Below are 17956 nucleotides of genomic sequence, written 5' to 3' on the forward strand. Positions count from 1 at the left end.
TCAGAATGATCACTACACAAAATGTCCCCTTTGAGACCTTCAGGTGGATTTAAAAAGCTGCCGGTCACTGACAATGACACAGATTTCCCTCACGTCTGTAGCTGTGTCGTTGATGGGTGTTTGTCTCCACCCAGTGGCCGATGCAGATTCACCAGAGACAGACATGATGAACTGTATTTTACTGGCTTGAGTAAGCTCTAACCAAATTTTCCTTAGTTTCCATATTAAAGTAGACTTTAACTAGAATAACCGATAAACAAACAGTAATGACACAGAATCAAAGTCACAGATTGTATACGCCTCTTTAATAACTTTCCGACAGGGTACAAATCTGTTTGGCTCCGTTGAAGTCTCTGTGAAAATTCACTCAAACAGTTGAAGTCAGTTTTTTTTTTTTTCTGGGGTTTGAATGACTGAGGTTTCCCAATTTACATTCATAGCTCACACATGTGGTGCAAATATCCATTTTCTCAAAGAACGATCGTTTCATTCCAAAACGAGACATTCATTAAAGAAGTTGTGATGATTAAATGGCTGTTAAGAAAAAAAAAGAGCAAGGATTGGTGTCGCTGCAGCGATCTTTGGCCTCAGTGATGGTGATTTGTGACGTTTAAAGTTGCGATTGGAACTTTTTCATCCTCAGCCTTTTGAAACGAAAGGCTACATATGTTGGTAAATCCAGGATCAGCTGGTGTGTTTTGGTGAGATATTCTGTACTTGTCAACAGACGATGGATAAACTATCTGAAGCTATGAAGGTTAAGGGGAAACCTCAGCGTCTGTGTGTTGAAGCACAGACAAGTAACAGTACAAATACCAGCCGGCAGAAGGCTGACAGCAGTAGAAGTGTGTGTGTCAGTCTGTGTCAGTGCATTAAAAATAAAGTTTTATGTTTTCTTACTCAGATTTACAAAAAAAGTAACATTTAAATTAAGTTCATAACACAGTTGTTGAGTTGAATCCTTTCACTCCATAGTCAGATAAGTATGCTGGTTTTGTGAGAAATGTCATTGTTTTACAGTGGGTCCTGCTTTAACACTGCTTCTGTCACGGCACCAAAATAATGTCACTGAAAATATCCGAAATTTAGGATCGAGAACAAAAAGGTTACACGTGTAGAGAAATCCCATCTCTTAAAGATGCAGCAGTGTTTTTGAAAAAAATACCTTGGAAACACCCGCTGCATTTGTGAAGATGGATCCCTTTTGCAGATTGTGTGTGTGTGTGTGTGTGTGTGTGTGCGTGTGTGTGTATGTGCGTGTGTGTGTGTGAGAGAGATATGGAAATGTATGTGGCCCAGTTGGCAGCTTGTTGTTGATACTAACTATTTATAATACGAGTGTGCACACACACTCACACATTCATGCACAGACAGGAAAACAAAGAGCAGCACAGGCTCACATATAAACATCCAGGTTGTAAACAAAAGCTCATTTTTTTCCTTTATCAAAGAGACGAGTATAAAACTGCACCGCCACAGTGCGTTCTTCAAAAGCTCTATGGAGTGACTACTGCATTAGAAAAAGCAACAACAATGCAAACATAAAATGTGGAATAAAAAAGTTTAAAGGATTATGTTACAAAGCCTTTTGGAGTCCTGAGTTTATCAAACATAAACAAAACAGACAAAAAGGCCAGAGTCCATATATCATAGAAATACAATAAAGGATTTTAAAAAACAAACAAACAAACAAACAAACAAACAAACATGTTTTCCTGCTTGTAGTCCAGTCCTCAGACTTCCAGCAAAACAAGTGAAATCAACTGAGAAATATGTTTTCAACACATCCATGGCTGTTGTTTGGGACAATACACATTATGCAGCATACGTGGTGTTGCTAACAGCATATATAGAGTTTTAAATGAGGTGCTCATCATTTGGAGAAGCAGCATCTTCCTGTAAAATTACGCTCAACAGTTGTTCAAGATGATTAAAATGATAGTACATTATAAGTTTAATCACTTTTTCCCCCCAAAATAAAATAAAAGTATAAATCTTTTGACATGAAACTTAAAATGTGCTTGTGATGCTCCAGATTAACACCGATGTGCTTCATCCCTAAGTAGACACAGATGTGAGGAGTCTGACTGTCGGGGGTGCACGGCTGATCACAGGTCAGTCAGAGCGGGTTAACATTTAAGACACACTCTTCCTCAGTTTCCCTTCCGTCACAGATGTTTGTGTTGATTACAAACCGACATGGAGTCCATCAACGTTTACTTGACTTGCTCAGGTGAAGACGAAACGTTTTGCTTTACGGTTACAAAGATGAACACACTGAGAACTGGGAGCAGTCCAGTACAACCACAGTCTTACTGGTGGCCACTGGGACACTTGTAGGTTAAGTACCTTGCTCAAAGGCACCTTGGCAGTTGCTACTAAGAAAGAATTCACTCTATTGTACGCTGGGATTTAAACCCAGAGCCTTCTTGGTAACAAAAAGTTTACACTGACCTCTAAGTCATTGCCTGCCCTGCAACCCAATTCTTAAATTTAAAAAATAACAAGATTATAATATCGGTGAAGAAATAGCTGCTGCCATTTTGTAATTATTACTTTACAGGCTGATACATTTTTAAAAATCTGCTTCATCCAGTTCAATTATATCATATCAGGTGTGGTTATTCCATGATGGACAGGTAGGATTTTAAGAGCTGCTACAGATACCTGACAAAAAGGGACAAAGAAGAAGCGAGGGACTTGGGAAGCAAAGATTACCTGGAACTGAACCCATCCGAGGTGCATTAGGGATCAGTTTATTTGTGTCTGTGTGGCGTTTGAGGAAAATCAGGCTGATTATAGTAACAAGATTGTAAAAGAAGAACAAAAGGCTGAGGTCCTGATGCACACACAGCATTTCGAGGCAAAGTGTTTCGAGTCCAAAATCCGCGTGCTGCTTTCAAAAGTTTACCAGCCAAATATTGAAAACATCTTAGCTCCAGCTGACTGCAGTGGAAACGTTTACCAGCCGCAGTCAAATTATACCGGCGATTAAAAACATGATAATGATCGAAGTTTATTCGGACCGCAGATAACTTAAGACTGTAATTAAACGCACATCACATATATTCGTGAAGATATTTAAAAAAAAAAAAAAAAAAAAAAAACATCAATGAAAAAAAAAAGTAACGTCTGCGCACCGACTCCACATTTTGATCTCAGTCTGAATTACAATGCATATGTGTGCTGATTTAGGTTATATAACTATTTTAAGGTAACAAGCATCTCCCCCTATAGTCATCTGGTGACCCCTGAAGGTGCCAGTATATTCATGATTGAACTTCTCCCTCTAGAGCTGTTGTTTAATTCCTGACAACCAGTTCTGTCACTTTTCATGTTAAGAACCGAGCTTGTCTGAAAATGTGCTGCGCTATTCCCATATTTAAACAGTTATTAAACAGCTATAAACGGCCTTCAATTTCTCTAGAAATATGAAGACATAAAGCTCTCAAAAGGAGTACTTCTCATCATGTGAGTCTTGATACTGTTTTTGAGAATTATTGTTCCATACAGACAATATTAAACATGTTTATGGCATGTTTGATTTGATTGACAGGTCTCTCTGCCGTTAAAATCAGCCGAGGTGGTGGCTTCTCGATCCATCCTAAATTAGCTCCACTTGGCTGATAAGAGTAAAGATTATTCACCTTCAAACAACTGAAAGACTAGTGATGAGTGGTAATGGACAAACCCACCCAACTCAGCAACACAGCCACAACCTTAGGAAAGTTTAGAAACCAGAGACATCAGTTGTCCACGTTTACCCTGATCTTTTAAAAATGGTCTCACTGAACATCGACTCTAAATCAAATCTAAATCAGGTCGTTACTGGTCTTGACTGGTCGCTCCTTTGGCACAGGCTTGTGGTTTTAAACTGAGCCGAACCTGCACTTCTTTCGCATCATCCCCTCGCTCTGGTTTCCACTACAACAAGGTGGAGATTAGCACAATCCACAATTATAACTGCTGCTAAAGTCTGAACGCGGCTGGTAAACGTTCCTAAATTATGAAACACTGTGGCACGAAAACAAACGGCTCTGCTTCCATTCTGCGTTGTGATTTGGCTGGTAAAATAATAAAAGAGACTAGAAGGGAGATAGTTTGGATTTTGGATGGGATGTTGTGATCCGTCAGCAATGTTCGCTGACGGAACATGCCTTTGTCAGCGGCGAGATCTCCTTCCCCCTGCGAGGAGAAACCTGGATCACTGCAGGGATTTGGCTGACATTCTTAACCAGAGCAGGTCGCAGTTCAGTCCCTTGCTCGAGGACAGTCTGACAGGACATTTGGCGGTAGCTGGACTCATCAGCTGCTGCAGCTATTCTGTTTCCTGACCGCAGGTCCAGCCATAAGTTTCCCAGCAGACTTTGCACCTTCTACCGCCGGGGCTGGTGGCGGGAATGACGAGGCAAGGAGGAGGGGCTGGAAGAGGATGAGGGCGAGCAGGGCGACATGGAGGCCAGGGAGGCTGTGGCGGCGGCGTCCTCGGCCTCCTCCAGCTCCCCTCCTCCGTGGAGCTCCTGGCTGACGCTGGACTGTAAGGCAGCCGGGGTCAGCCACTCTTTGGGCAGGCAGCTCTGGAGGAATGGCACGCAGGAGCTGAAGTAGGCCAGGCGGTTGACCCAGCGAGGGATCTCCCTGCCGCACAGGATCTGAGGAGGGAGAAAGAGGGAAAGCATTTTGAAGAGGTCACTTTGGATGCTGGAAATTTGTATTGGCCTTTTTTTTTCCCCATCAGATTAACTGAAAACACAAAATAAAACACCAACAATTCCCCAAGCTTGAAGGCAGTATTTTTTCCTCCTAACAGTTCATTCTTATAATTAATGTTAATTTCAATGTGAATTCCATGAAAATCTTCTGTTTCCTTTGCTCACTAAAACCAAAATGCTTCCAGGATCTACAAATACTTCGTACTTCTCCCTGGTTTGTTAATGTCAGAAGAAATCTGAGAGGGAAATCAGAGTCTTTTCCAAGTTTAGCTGAGGTTGCTGTGGAAGAAAAAAAATCTGAAACAATGGACGCGTAACTTGAAAATGCATCCTGCTATTCTCTTGTGAAGTGAAAAACTTCTGACATTTCAAGGAAATTCTGTTATATTTCCTGACTTTCTGCGTCCTTAAAAAAACAAACAAAAAAAGAAAAATCCCAAGACACCGTGGCAACCGAGCGAAATGCCATAACATGCCTCTATTATAGCAATTCATCCATGTACTGTAACTAACCAACTGCTCGTACATGGGCTGGAGGCTTGGATTGGATTTCTCTCTCACCTCCTTCCCATAACAGACTAACACTGTTAATGTGAGGGCTTATTATCATCACTTAGCTCTGTCAGCGCCATTACGACTTTCTGAGACAAGAAACTCAGTGTTTCCCAGTCAAAGGGCTTAAGTGTACTTATATCACACACTACCAAAGCTGCTGTTATTTTAAGATGGGTGTGAGAAAGAGACAGTGGAATTGCTTTTAACCACAAAAATGTCTTGCAAAGCAGTTGATTTTGCATGTCGTGTCACGTCATATGCAGCCAACAGATGATACTAAATTGTATCCAATGTTTATATCAGAGATGCGTTTGCTGTGACAAGAAGAAATCGGTGAGAATGCTCTGTATCGTGACTACACAGATGACCTCACAGATGAGCACAGCCTCCACTACAAGGAGGAAGTCTAAATCCACCACATAGAGCTCTAGTTAATCCATAAATAAATAAAAAAAATCACCTGGTGTGGTGTTTGGTGAAATAAAAATAAGCTTCAGTTGCAGAATTCACACGGTGGTGAGGCTATTTTGAAAATACCCCTTTACACTCACAAAACAAGCTTTCACATCACCAACATGAGCTGTTCATGGCAGATCAGCCAGCTTTTTATAGGAGACACCCGAATATGACTCTGGATAAAAATAACCAGTACTAGGAGGCAAGAGAAGATAAAGAGAGGAGGCGAGAAAAAGATAACACAAGAGAAAAAACGAGGCATAAAGATCTTTTTAAACCCTTCCTCCATGCAGACCTCCTTAAACCGGCATTCATTCTTTTTTTTTTGGCCACTTGGGGGCAGTGCAATGAGATGCAACACATATGACACTAAAGCATTACTGGCAATGTTATTATGTTATGGGGATAAATGTTGTTCTATTTTGTGTTACTATTTGTATTCAAAAGTTTGGTCACCCCTGCTCAAATGACATATTTTGAAGAAGACGTGAAAACAACCCCTGCAGCAAACAGCTAAAAATATGCTCCTTCGAATGTTAATGCAACTGTTACTTTCTATTTGATGAACTTAAAAAAAATAGAGACTGTCAACTGTTAAGCATGTGGGTGGAAATATTCTGCTTTGAGGTTGCGTGTCAGCCAGCGGCTCAGCAAAAACATTAACCAGAAAAAAAATGGATTCTTCTAAATATCAGAGAGATCCTGAAGAAGCTGTGTGAATGTAAGGCAGCCTGAAAGTGATCAGCAGCAAGACAGGGTGAAAAAGTCAAGAACAGGAAAGCTTGAATAAAAACTAACAATCCATTAACATGTGACGAAAGGTTCATTTCTGAACATATGTTTCTGCAGGGGTTGTACTTACTTCTTTTCACCTCGAAAATAAAAAGAAGATAAAAAAGAAAAGAAAATCATCAAAATTAAATGTGTTTTGCCCAAATAACTGAAATGTTTCTCTTGTATTTTTCTTTTACATCTTGTCTTAATGCCTTTGATATTTTATGTAAAGTATTTTGAATTGCCAGGTTGTTGAAACGTGCAAATAAAACTCGCCTTGCAGATACAGTGAACATGTTGGAACGCGGTGGCTTTTCTTCCCCTTCACATCCAGCAGATACAGAGCAACTTTAGCCTTAACTTGAATTAGCTTTCGTTTTCTATTCATGTTTCTTTCCATCTGATAAATGATGAGTCCAATATTCATTCTCCTCTTAACTCTGTTCTCCTGAGAGAAATATTTATCTCTGTAGCTGCTCCACTATGTTCACCAGTGGGTCGCTAACCTCGTCCATTTGCAGTTTATTGCTGATCATGTAGTGAACAATGGGGTTCTGAGAGCAGTGAGAGTGAATCAAAAGGTTATGGGCTATAAAACCAAAAAAAGCTATGAGCTCAAGCGTGTTAAAACGCTCTGTAGAGCTGAGGGGAAATGTAGAGTCGGGTGATAATTCTCTTCTTTCACATTTTTTCCTAGTTTTTTGATCCATTTTAATGTAAAAATATTGATTGCAGCACTTAAAAAACTTAATAGCTAATGACATCACAGCAAAATATCAGCATCAAACAAAACTTGATGCTATTTAAATATGACAAAACAAAAACCGTAACAGTAGTGGATCGATTTTCTTTTGCTGATTTTCTCAAATTTGATTAAATTTTATAATATATCTGGAAGCCCACTTCATGTCCGATTACTGCAACTTACTTTTACAAACCACAAAGATGTTCTTTCTTTCTTACAATCGTTTGTTTAAACTGAGAATAATTTTTTGGACTTTTGGGACCTTTTAAGACTGTGCAGTGACATCGCTCTTGATGCTTGATCTTTCAAAGCTGCAATGACCATCTACGTGTCCAATCGTTTTCGCCTCTTTCTCTCTTTAAGTCAACCTCCCATATTAATGAGGTTACAGTAAACATGAGAATCAAATCCTGAGGGCAGAGCTGCCTCCCTCTGGTGTGCTGTGTGTGTCTCTATATTCCTCTGTGTATTGCATTGATGTGATGCATGTTTTTGTCCATGTATGTGTGAATATCACAATTTTAAACTGCGCATTTCCCCTTCGAGAGTATCCTCACATGTGGTATATACTGTACATCTGTGTGTGTGTGTGTGTGTATTAGAAGTGTGTATGTTTTCCAGCTGGCTCTGCATGTCTGGGCTTGTATCAGTGTGTCCTAATCCCCATCTCAGTGCTAGATGCTAACTGTAAGACTCCCTGCTCATTAGTCACACCAGGATAAGCCGATTGAAAGTACTCTCTCTCTCTCTCTCCTCACTCACACACACACACACACACACACACACACACACACAGAGAGCTAGTTCATGCAGTCACACTCAGAACAGGGGAGACTAAACCAAGATGTAGTGAGGGTTCCACTTTAATAGAATTTAACTGAGCATGACGGGGGGGGGTTTCTGGACCTACACCTACCTCTGAGAGTGCTGAGGAGAAGTGGTTGCAGTTCTTGTGCATGAGGTGGTAGGCGTTGCCTTTGTACTCCTTCCCCATTTCCTCCACGATCCGTTCCACATCCTCCTCTGTGAAGTCCGTGCTGCCCAGGACTATGGCTTCTCTACAGAGACGAGCGGGAAAAGGGTGTGGAGGCAGGTGTTACTTCATTTTATTACTTACTGATGACACATCAAGAATGACTTCAGGACATTTTGTTTCAACCTCTTTTTGCACAACCAACGAGTTTCATGGAAGAACGACTCTTACAAACGGATTGGTTCTCATGTGGGATGTTTGAGAATTATTCACTAATTTTCTCGTACTTAACAAAACTGATGAGTAATCCAGACATTGTCATACAGGTCATTTAAACAGGGGGACGGTAGTGAAAGGGTGTATGGAAGTGCTGGAATAAATAATGTGAATGTTGAAAGTTTTGTTGAAAATGTAGCTGTTTATAAATTTCTACTCCTTTCCCAGCTGCACTGTGAGTCTCCGGTTCATCTATCTGTGACTGTGAGTCCGACAAGTGTCTGAATTGAGGTTAAAATATCATTACTTGTCATGTAATAACATCCTGAATAAATATTATCATATATATTATTATATAATAAGTTAAAATGTAATTACCAGATCTTTTTAATAAGCAGCTTTTCACCTGGATTTACCTGCTTAGTGTCTTTCAGGTTTAAAGGAAATAATATCTTGATCCAATGTTTTACACTGGTATCAGAACAACATGATGGATTTCAGCCTGGGTGAGAGAACTGGATTCGTTTGGCAGCGAGACACTGCCCTGGATGATATGTCGGCATTTGTCCCAGATGATCCATACTTATGGTCTAGTGGCCTGCATGGAGACAGAAAGTGTGTGTATGTGTGTGTGTGTGTGTGTGTGTGTGTGTGTGTGTGTGTGTCAGGCAGAGTGTGTCTAAAGCCACAGGGCAGATCAACTAGAGCAGAAGTAATACAGCAGCACAGTTGCTCTGAGTAGCGAGACACACAGACAGACACACACACACACACACACACACACACACACACACACACACACACACACACACACACAACCTCGGATGATTCTGGGAATCCAAAAACGTATTGAGCTGACTGGGAACCTCCTGTCTCTCCACCGCAACAGACTTGAATTCATCTGCAGTAAAAATCTGACAAAATGGCCCTGAACTAGACTCTTGTGAGAGGAGTGTCACATTTAAAAGCACCTTCATTTCTGTAGTTGACCTCGATTAACTTATTTCCTGCTCAACGCCCTTTTTTTTTGTTCTTTTCACAAAATGAATTGGCAACTTTTTTGATAATCGGAGAATTGTTTTAGTCATTTTCTAAGACATATTTATTGTTTCCAGCTTCTCAGATGTGATTATCTGATGCTTTTCATTGTTGTACATGATATTAAACTCAATATCTTTGGCTTCTTGACTGTTGACAAACAAAACACGACATCTGAAGATGTTCCCTTGGTCTCTGGGAAATTACAAACACAATTTTCTTATGTTTTAAACACAAAACAAATGACCAATTATATCATGAAAATAATCATCAGATTCATAGATAATGAAAATAACCGTTAATATAAGCCACAAGCCGTTAAAATCACCACAGAGCTGCCTCATGTTTCCCTCTTTTCCTGCTCCCAGTTACAAGATAAAATTCCACCTTTGTTCTGCTCAGTCTCTTCTGTTTTCTCTCACTGTTTCTGTTCAGCTGCCACAAACCATGAGCAAATCGAGTGTGAAATCCAAAAAATGTTTGTCACATGCTGTTCTCTCTGTGTTCCCCACTCATGCATTTTTGTTTTATCTCTCCTTCCTGTAGCAGCAATAACCAGCAGTAGCCCTCATTACAAGAAGATACCAGCTCACTGACTGACTGGTTGACTGGACACACAGAAAAGGCCGGGACTGTCTGGCTGACTGTTGGACAATGATCATTTGACGGATCGGTCCTGTTTAATTCAGTGGGGAACTCCTGACTCAAACACTAATAAAAACTGATGGTGACTGCGTCAAAGTCTTCATCAAATGTTGATGTTGAATTAATCTACAGACGGGATGATTTACCTGTCAGAGTGAATCTATCAGTTCATTACTGACTAGATTACTCAGTACGTTTACCTGCATTAAGTTACTATGACAAACCAGGTCGTACAGGTAATCAGAGAACACTATTAAAAGCACTGTAGTAACCTTTTTACTGTAAGTCCATGATACCTGCAGCAGGTCAGTAATGTTATTTCTTTCTTATATTAAATGTATTAGTGACACAACACATGCTGCTTCCTGCATTTTATTTTTATTTTATATGTCATGTTTTCGGTTGTGTGTGTGTGTGTGTGTGTGTGTGTGTGTGTGTGTGTGTGTGTGTGTGTGTTGGAGAAGAGAGGACAGATAGATGTTCACTCTCTCATGCACATGTGAAAAAAAAAAACCCCATAAGAAACTGGTTCATGCAAACACAAACTAAGACATCGGTGTTCTACAGCAGAAATGATCTGATCTTCTGCGCTCATTAAGGAAAACAGGGTTTCGTGTTTTGATGATGGTAACAAAACAACCTCAGCGGAGAAGGCAGTACGGCAGTTACTTAAGTGCATGTCAGGACACGGACTGACGAGTTCAGTGGTGGACTGAATGACAGACTCTCTTGCACACTCACTGACTGCTGAGCCAAGTACCTGACAAACTCACTTGTAAACTGTGACTTAGACTGTGTCAGCATTAACCTGTCTAAACCTTAAAACACCTCTGACGACAGCGAAACGCCTGGACAACACAGAAGCGGTTAAATCTCTTCTTCTCCGCCCCCAACAACAACAACCCTCCACATCAGAGAACACATGTATAATAACACTTAATATCCCATACTTACTTAAACTTAAAGGTCTCGCCGAGTTCGGTTGCATCACCTGGTGTAATCTCAAAGATCCCTGAGAATGGGTACGGGTGTCCGCCATAGGCAAACTCTAAACACACACAACATGAAAACGCACATCTGAGTACATGTTATTTTTATACAAAAAGTCTTGTCTTTGACAAATATCTAAGTTTCAACCAGACATGCTTGGAAGAGAACACAGTGATGTATGTTTTATATCCGGGATCCATTCTGAACCCCCATCCTCAGGCAGCTGACCTGATATGTGCGGTGTCCTGTGTCTGGGTAATCTTACCTCTTCCATAGATCTCAATCCCTGAGTGAAACACCCCGATGCCCAGAGAGCTGGTGAACTCATTGATCCAGTACTGAAGACAGAAAGAGACAGAAACGGACACAGAATGAGAAGAAGACAAAGAACGAAAAGTAAAACATGTCTTTGTATAAATTCAGATCTGCATCTGCAGCTTTGCCTGTTTCAACCAACACAGACGAGACATTTTGAATGTCAACATATAAGATGATATATAACTTATTCCTGCATAACTGTTTCTGTACTGTGAACGAAATGTAGAGTGTTATATGTATAAACTACATACTTACAGATTTAACATTGTGAAACAGACTAGTCAGTTCTCTCTGTTGACAAACTGCCATTTCTTATTATTAACTTTGGGCTGCAAGTATCCATTATAGTCTTTATTGATGAATCTACCGATTATTTCTTGGATCAACGAAGCTTCAAAGAAATTGTCAAAAAAACCCAATAAGAACTTTGCAGAGCTGAACATGACGTCTTCAAATGTCTTGTTCTGTTTGACCAAAAGTCCAAATACGCAAAAACATTTAGCTAACAAAGATATACAGCAAAGAAAAGCAGGAAAATCCTTTCACTTGAAAAGCTGGAATCAGAGAATATTTGGCACTGATTCACTATTTTTGCTTGAAACAATTCATTATTAAAAGAGTTGCAGGTTATTTTTATATCTATTGTTTAATCAACAAATCATCTCAGCTCTCATTTGTTGCTGGATTCAAATATTTCACAGAGCGATTCTCTATACACTGAACAGTGGAAGATTACAGAATTTTAAACACAGCTCAAGCATTTTTATACACAATCAAGAAGGATAGAAACCGACTCTTAAGCAGTTCACATCACAAATAAAATTTAAATTATTTTGTATGTAACTCTTGCAAACAAGTAGCTCACTGCGATTGGTGTAATCACAGATGGTCGCTCAAGAGGCAACATCCCTGTTCGGATCACACTTTAAATCCCATGATGGCTTGCAGTGCCAAAACTGGCTGCGAGTGTTCCAAGCAAACTTTATTACTGAATGAGTCGCTGTTGTATCGCACTTTGATGTTTTCATTGTCATTTACTAAAAAACTTCATAATTCAGCAGAGCGGAGCCACAAAAATGGAAAAATTCACACATGATGCATCGGAAGGAGAAGAAGCCAGCAAAAGCGAATTAACCTTAACTGCCTATTGTTCAGTGACAGCCACGGTCTTCTTGACACTCGACCATGATTGCAGCTGGCTGAAAATGTTTACACAAGATCTCTTACACACACACACACACACACACACACACACACACACACAATAAGATAAGCCCACATACAAACACAAGAAAGGGCACACAGAATCAATAACTGCAGCAGCACTGATCTCTGACATGTCCGTCCATCTTTTCAGCAGAGTGTCTGCTGAACATCCTGTGACTACAAGGTGATTGGGCAGACTGTTGCTAGGCAGAGTTCGTTTGTGTGAAAAAGATCTTTTATAACAGAGGATGGAGGAGAAGAACATGGTACAGAGCTTGATTTGACATTTTAAGATGCTGAATAATGACTCTAAATAATAAAAGTATATCTATAATATATTTGCTTACATCTTCAGTACAGTTACCAAAATCACTCATTCAAACAGTATATAATGTGGATTCATACACAAGCTGCACACAGCTTCGGATAATTCAATTTAGGAATCTTAATGCTCCATGTTGGGAATGAGTACGATGTTTACCTTGTCTTCATTTTGAATGTTAGCCTGCTAACATTTGATAATTAGCACTAAACAAAGTATCTCTGAGGCTGCGGATAATCTAATATTGCACGTATTTAGTCATAACCCAAAAGTATTGGTAAAATTAAACCAAAATTTTGACCTTTTGACCTCAAGCTAGATAAAAAATGATTCATCCTGTGGGAACCATAAAAAAAATCTGTTAAAATTTCATGGGAATCCATCTAGTAAATGTTGAGATATTTAAGTCAGGATCAAAGCAGTGGACCTAGTGTCCACCGTTGCCACCAGTTACCAAAGATGAACTATTTACAATGATATAAAACAGAGGAAAGTAGCAAATTATCACATTTGAGAAGCTGGAACCAGCAAGTAGACCTTAAATGATTAATTGGTCCATCAATTCCAAATAATTGGAAAAGCATGCTGAATTAGCTCTTTGCAGTTCCTGTTTGTAAAGTACTCATGGATGTAGAGACATACTGTACATCACTGGATCATTTTGATACTGAAGAAAACAAAGTGGTGATTCTCAGACAAGGAGTTTTAAGGATCGTTTTTTTTGTAAGGATTCTGAGTGGATTTATGGATGTTTTATGCAATGAAATCAGACATAACAACATCCCCGGAAAGTGTATGTCACTGAAGTGTGTGCATCATGTTCCTATGTTCAGATTTGACTCCAAGACAATAAGACATTTGACAACATCTAGTTGGGCATTAGGAAATTGTGATGGCATTTTTCACTAATTTATAACATTCTAGTGACCAAAGCAATAAATAAATAAAATTATCAGCAGATTAATGAATAATAAAAAATAATTAGATATTTTTGGTTTGAAAATGACTTTAATGATTATCAAATTTATTGGCATTTAATCTTCAACTGATCGATTCATCAGTTAATTGACTAATCTTTTCAGCAACAGTGAAGTATTAGTAGTGACGGGTCAATCACATTTTCATGCCACTCAGCCTCTGCACGCCAGAATATGATTTTGATCAGGTCATTTAAATACAAAGCTGATCAGGTGGCGTGGTTATCATGCACCGTGCACATTCAGACTGTTCTTGATATTCAAACACCATTTACATTTACAATGCAAAACATATTTAGCAGCCTGATAACAACAGAAAGCTATTTTAAAAACTATTCTCATAGTTCCTTTCTACTGTTAGTTCCTTTCTCCTGTTATGCAAAAACAGTATGTAACACAACTAGTGGCGGCAGAGCCGGCAGTGTTCACCACGTATCTGCATTGCACTGCAGTGTTCCCTCTGCACAGCATAACAGTTAAAACACAAGCTGCGGTGATAAAAGTAATGTGGACACTGTTCTGGCCTCTGGCTGTTTGGATTACATTTGACACAGAGCAGGAATGATGAGTGAGTTAAGGAAGGAAATGTTTTTTTCCTCAGCATTTTTTTCATTTCAGTAACATTGTTCAGGGTGCTGTGACTTTACAGCTCTTGTCTGCTTGTTGTAGATAATACTAAACTGGTAGGTATCCAACTTAATGTTGTAGTGACTGTAAGTAATGCTGGACAGAAGTGTCACCTCTCTGACCTCTGCAGAAACATGAGATGCAATCCAGGAGGAGCAGTAAAGGGAGCTGACTGTATGAATACATTTCTACCAACAATCACAACAAAAGGGAGGTCGCTGTGATGGATTATTGATTTCAATTAAATTTTGAGTCCCTCAAAGTTGTATATGAACAAATAAAAGCTAAGGGAAGACAATCATAAATCTAAAAAAAATGATTTTCACATGCTGCTATTTCCCCCCTCTGTCCACACCTGACAACAGAACTTCTTTTGTATAAATAAAGCAAACGTCTCATAAAATGCCTTGAACAACCTGGAAATTTCTTCTTCAGTGGTGACCTCAGGCTGCACTTGTGGGTATGACTGAAACATCCAACCAATAAAGTTATCAAACATTTTTTCCCAATCCCCAGTGATCTGTTTCAACAGAAAATACATTAAGGAAGTAACAATGCTGTTTCATGAGAACTTCAAAGGAAGGGTGAGCTTGTGTGACTATGTTGCATCATAAAACACACTTTACAAACTCGCCTCACTTCATGTGGCCATTTTTGTCTCAATACACTGTACAGTTGTTATTTACGTTGGTGTATACTGTACATTATGCATTTTACTTTAGGTTTTTATTCGTATTATATGTTTATACTGTATGTAGTACCCTTGGTTTACACCAGGAACATAACCCTACACTGAACACTTCTGATCAGTCAGCCAAACAATTAAATATAGTTTGAAATTAAAGTAGGTAAATGTTAAAATAATAAATTCTGATCCTCTTCAGTGGGGTAAGGGATAAAAAAGATGAACACAGATTTTATTTCCTGGATAATTGCATTTCTGTTCCTGGTACTGTAAAATACTCAGACACAGGGTTAAAAAAAGAGTGATGACTAATTCAGATTCAGATGTAATTTCCAAGTAATTTAGAATAAATTTTAATAAATGTAGAGGATTCTCTACCATCAGAGACAAAATAAGACTGCTGAGCCAACATGGTTTTCTTGCACAACATTTCAGCCCAATGTCTCACACTGCAGAGTGTGTCTGTTTCCTGACCTACATTAGGTTGATATGTTGCTTAAAAAATGCTCCTGCAAGAGTCAGTGAGTGGCCTTTTTTTTAAGACAAGGAAAAACACCTTTCACATCCACTTATTTGGACTTCAAAAATCTTTTCCATAGTTTTACAATGTCCAACATCAACCCCAAAGCAACTACCATAATTTCTTGCATTAACCGATCTCATTTTAAGCACTTAAGCACTTAGCACCAGGAATAACAGCCAGCTGTGTTTTATATCAGCTTTTTTTAAGTTTATGTTAAGTGAGTAACTGTAGGAAAAATCTGATTGCTTCCCTGTCTGTTCACAGGAATAACACAGGAAAGCCAGTTCATTACAGTACTGCCCCCACCCCCAGTGGTGAAATAAGACTTTTATCTTGGCCGTCATTACTTCAAAGCTCGTCAAAACCTGCCTCCTCCACAGCACGGAGGTTGTGTGTGTTTATGAATGAATTAAAGACAGACAAGTGGAGGGAGGGAAAGACAAAGAGATAAACTAGGTGCTGCAGTTAAATGTCTTTATATTTAATCATCTCACTCCAAGCTGCGTTTCTCTGCTTTAATTTTTCTCCGGAAAGGATTATCATCTCCGACAGTTTTAAGCAGAACGATTAGCAGGGAGATGTAGAGAAATGTCTTTAGCATGTGCATCGCTACTGTAACGGAAACACGTTGACTGAAACCAAACTGAAAAAACTCAAATTGAGGGAAGGAAACTGCTGACAGCCACAAGCCAAAAGCTGGTAAATCCTGTGCCTGCAATGAATAGTCTCTTCTAAAGTCTGTTCAAAGCTTGTAAAGCAAAGAGTTCATTTCAGACACTGCACTACAGAAGTTTGATTCATGTTTTAATGAAGTTAAAATGTCCTGACGGCTGATTTACAGTCATGGACTAAAAGAGTGGAAATAATATAGAAGTTGGTGAAGTGAGTTATTGGTTATATTGAGGAGCCGTTGTTCCAGAAACAAAATTCCTGTTTATTTTTGGCAAAGACAGTGTAAGATGCACTGGTAAGCATCATCCCTGTAACATTCTCACAGTCCGGGTGAGGTGAAGAGGATGAGCTTTGCACAACTTTTCAAGTCTGGTTATGTTTTGGATCAAATTCACAACTATAGAGAAATATTTTTGGAAGCAAGGAGTGCATGTGACTATCCTGGTTATGATCAGGTTTTTGAAAATATCACATTAACCGTTGTGCACGTGAATATCATATCCTTATTTTCAGAGAGGATACTGTTGCATGTAGGGCTGCATCTAACCATTATTTTTATCATCAATTAATCAGCTGATTATTTCTTTGATTAATCAATTAATTGTTTTGTCTTTTAAATGTCAGAAAATAGTGAAAGCTTCCTGTTGCATTCGCTTAATGTAACATCTGAACAGGCTGAAGTAAAAAAATATTCAATAAGTTACAAAGAAAAGCATAAAATCCATCAATTAATCAACTAACTGCTGCAGCTCTAGTGGCATGTAAACACAAGATTCACGTGTTGATACAGAACATAGTGGCTGAGATGGGAGAAATCAAGCGCACAGATATTTAGAACCCTGAATAGTATCATGTATATGGGACATAAATAACCAGGGTTCTCATGTTCCATGTAAACATCACACCCAGAATAAGATCCAAACTAGGTTAAAGGTCAAAACTAGTGCTCAATAACATTCACTGAATTGTAAATCGACAGAAATATAATCATCAACTATTCCGATGACAGAAAACCAGGAGACTTAAAATTATTTATTAAGGACAACAAGTCATTGAAATTTAGATCCAATTTTTCCCAGTCTCTTTCGGCAATATAACACTAACTCAGAGCAATATAAATAATCAGTTAATGTCACCTGGACCTAAAAAATCTGGCAGAGTTGACATCTAATTTAAAAAATAATTGCTCATTGTGAGCATGTTAATTTCTACAGCAATGAAGAAATAATATTAAGAACTTTGTCTATGAACTTTAATACATTCTGGGTCTTTTTAGGGAACAGAAAACAGCTTTTTCAGACTTTTTAAGACAGACACCCTGCATATACTGTGTTGTTGCCAAACCCAAACCTATGGTACTGTTTGAGTTTCTAGATGACTTCTGTGTTTCTGTATTGTGCAAGATTTTTGACATTAGACACGCAATGGCTCCGACGATTTCGCTACAATACACTACACAGCTAGCACTGCTTCATTGGTCATTCTTAACTAACTTTCGTCTTGGCACACGTTACCTTGGTAC

The 17956-nt window shown here is 39.0% G+C and overlaps 1 protein-coding gene across 1 annotated transcript in view; it reads right to left on the reverse strand.

The window, feature by feature from the left end:
• Positions 1-283: 283 nt before the first annotated feature.
• The window catches only part of desi2 (desumoylating isopeptidase 2), a 23701-nt gene continuing 6028 nt past the window's right edge, over positions 284-17956 (reverse strand). The window contains exons 2-5 of the mRNA XM_023394449.2: positions 11370-11442; positions 11069-11162; positions 8159-8300; positions 284-4652 (exon numbers count right to left, since the gene is read on the reverse strand). Coding sequence (XP_023250217.1) covers positions 4377-4652; positions 8159-8300; positions 11069-11162; positions 11370-11442 — 585 coding nt within the window. The 3' untranslated portion in view covers positions 284-4376. The remainder of the gene's footprint in view (positions 4653-8158; positions 8301-11068; positions 11163-11369; positions 11443-17956) is intronic.

Source organism: Seriola lalandi, unplaced genomic scaffold (assembly GCF_002814215.2).
Source record: "Seriola lalandi dorsalis isolate HSWRI2012SDOR001 ecotype SW California unplaced genomic scaffold, Sedor1 jcf7180002054948, whole genome shotgun sequence".
NCBI lineage: Eukaryota > Metazoa > Chordata > Actinopteri > Carangiformes > Carangidae > Seriola > Seriola lalandi.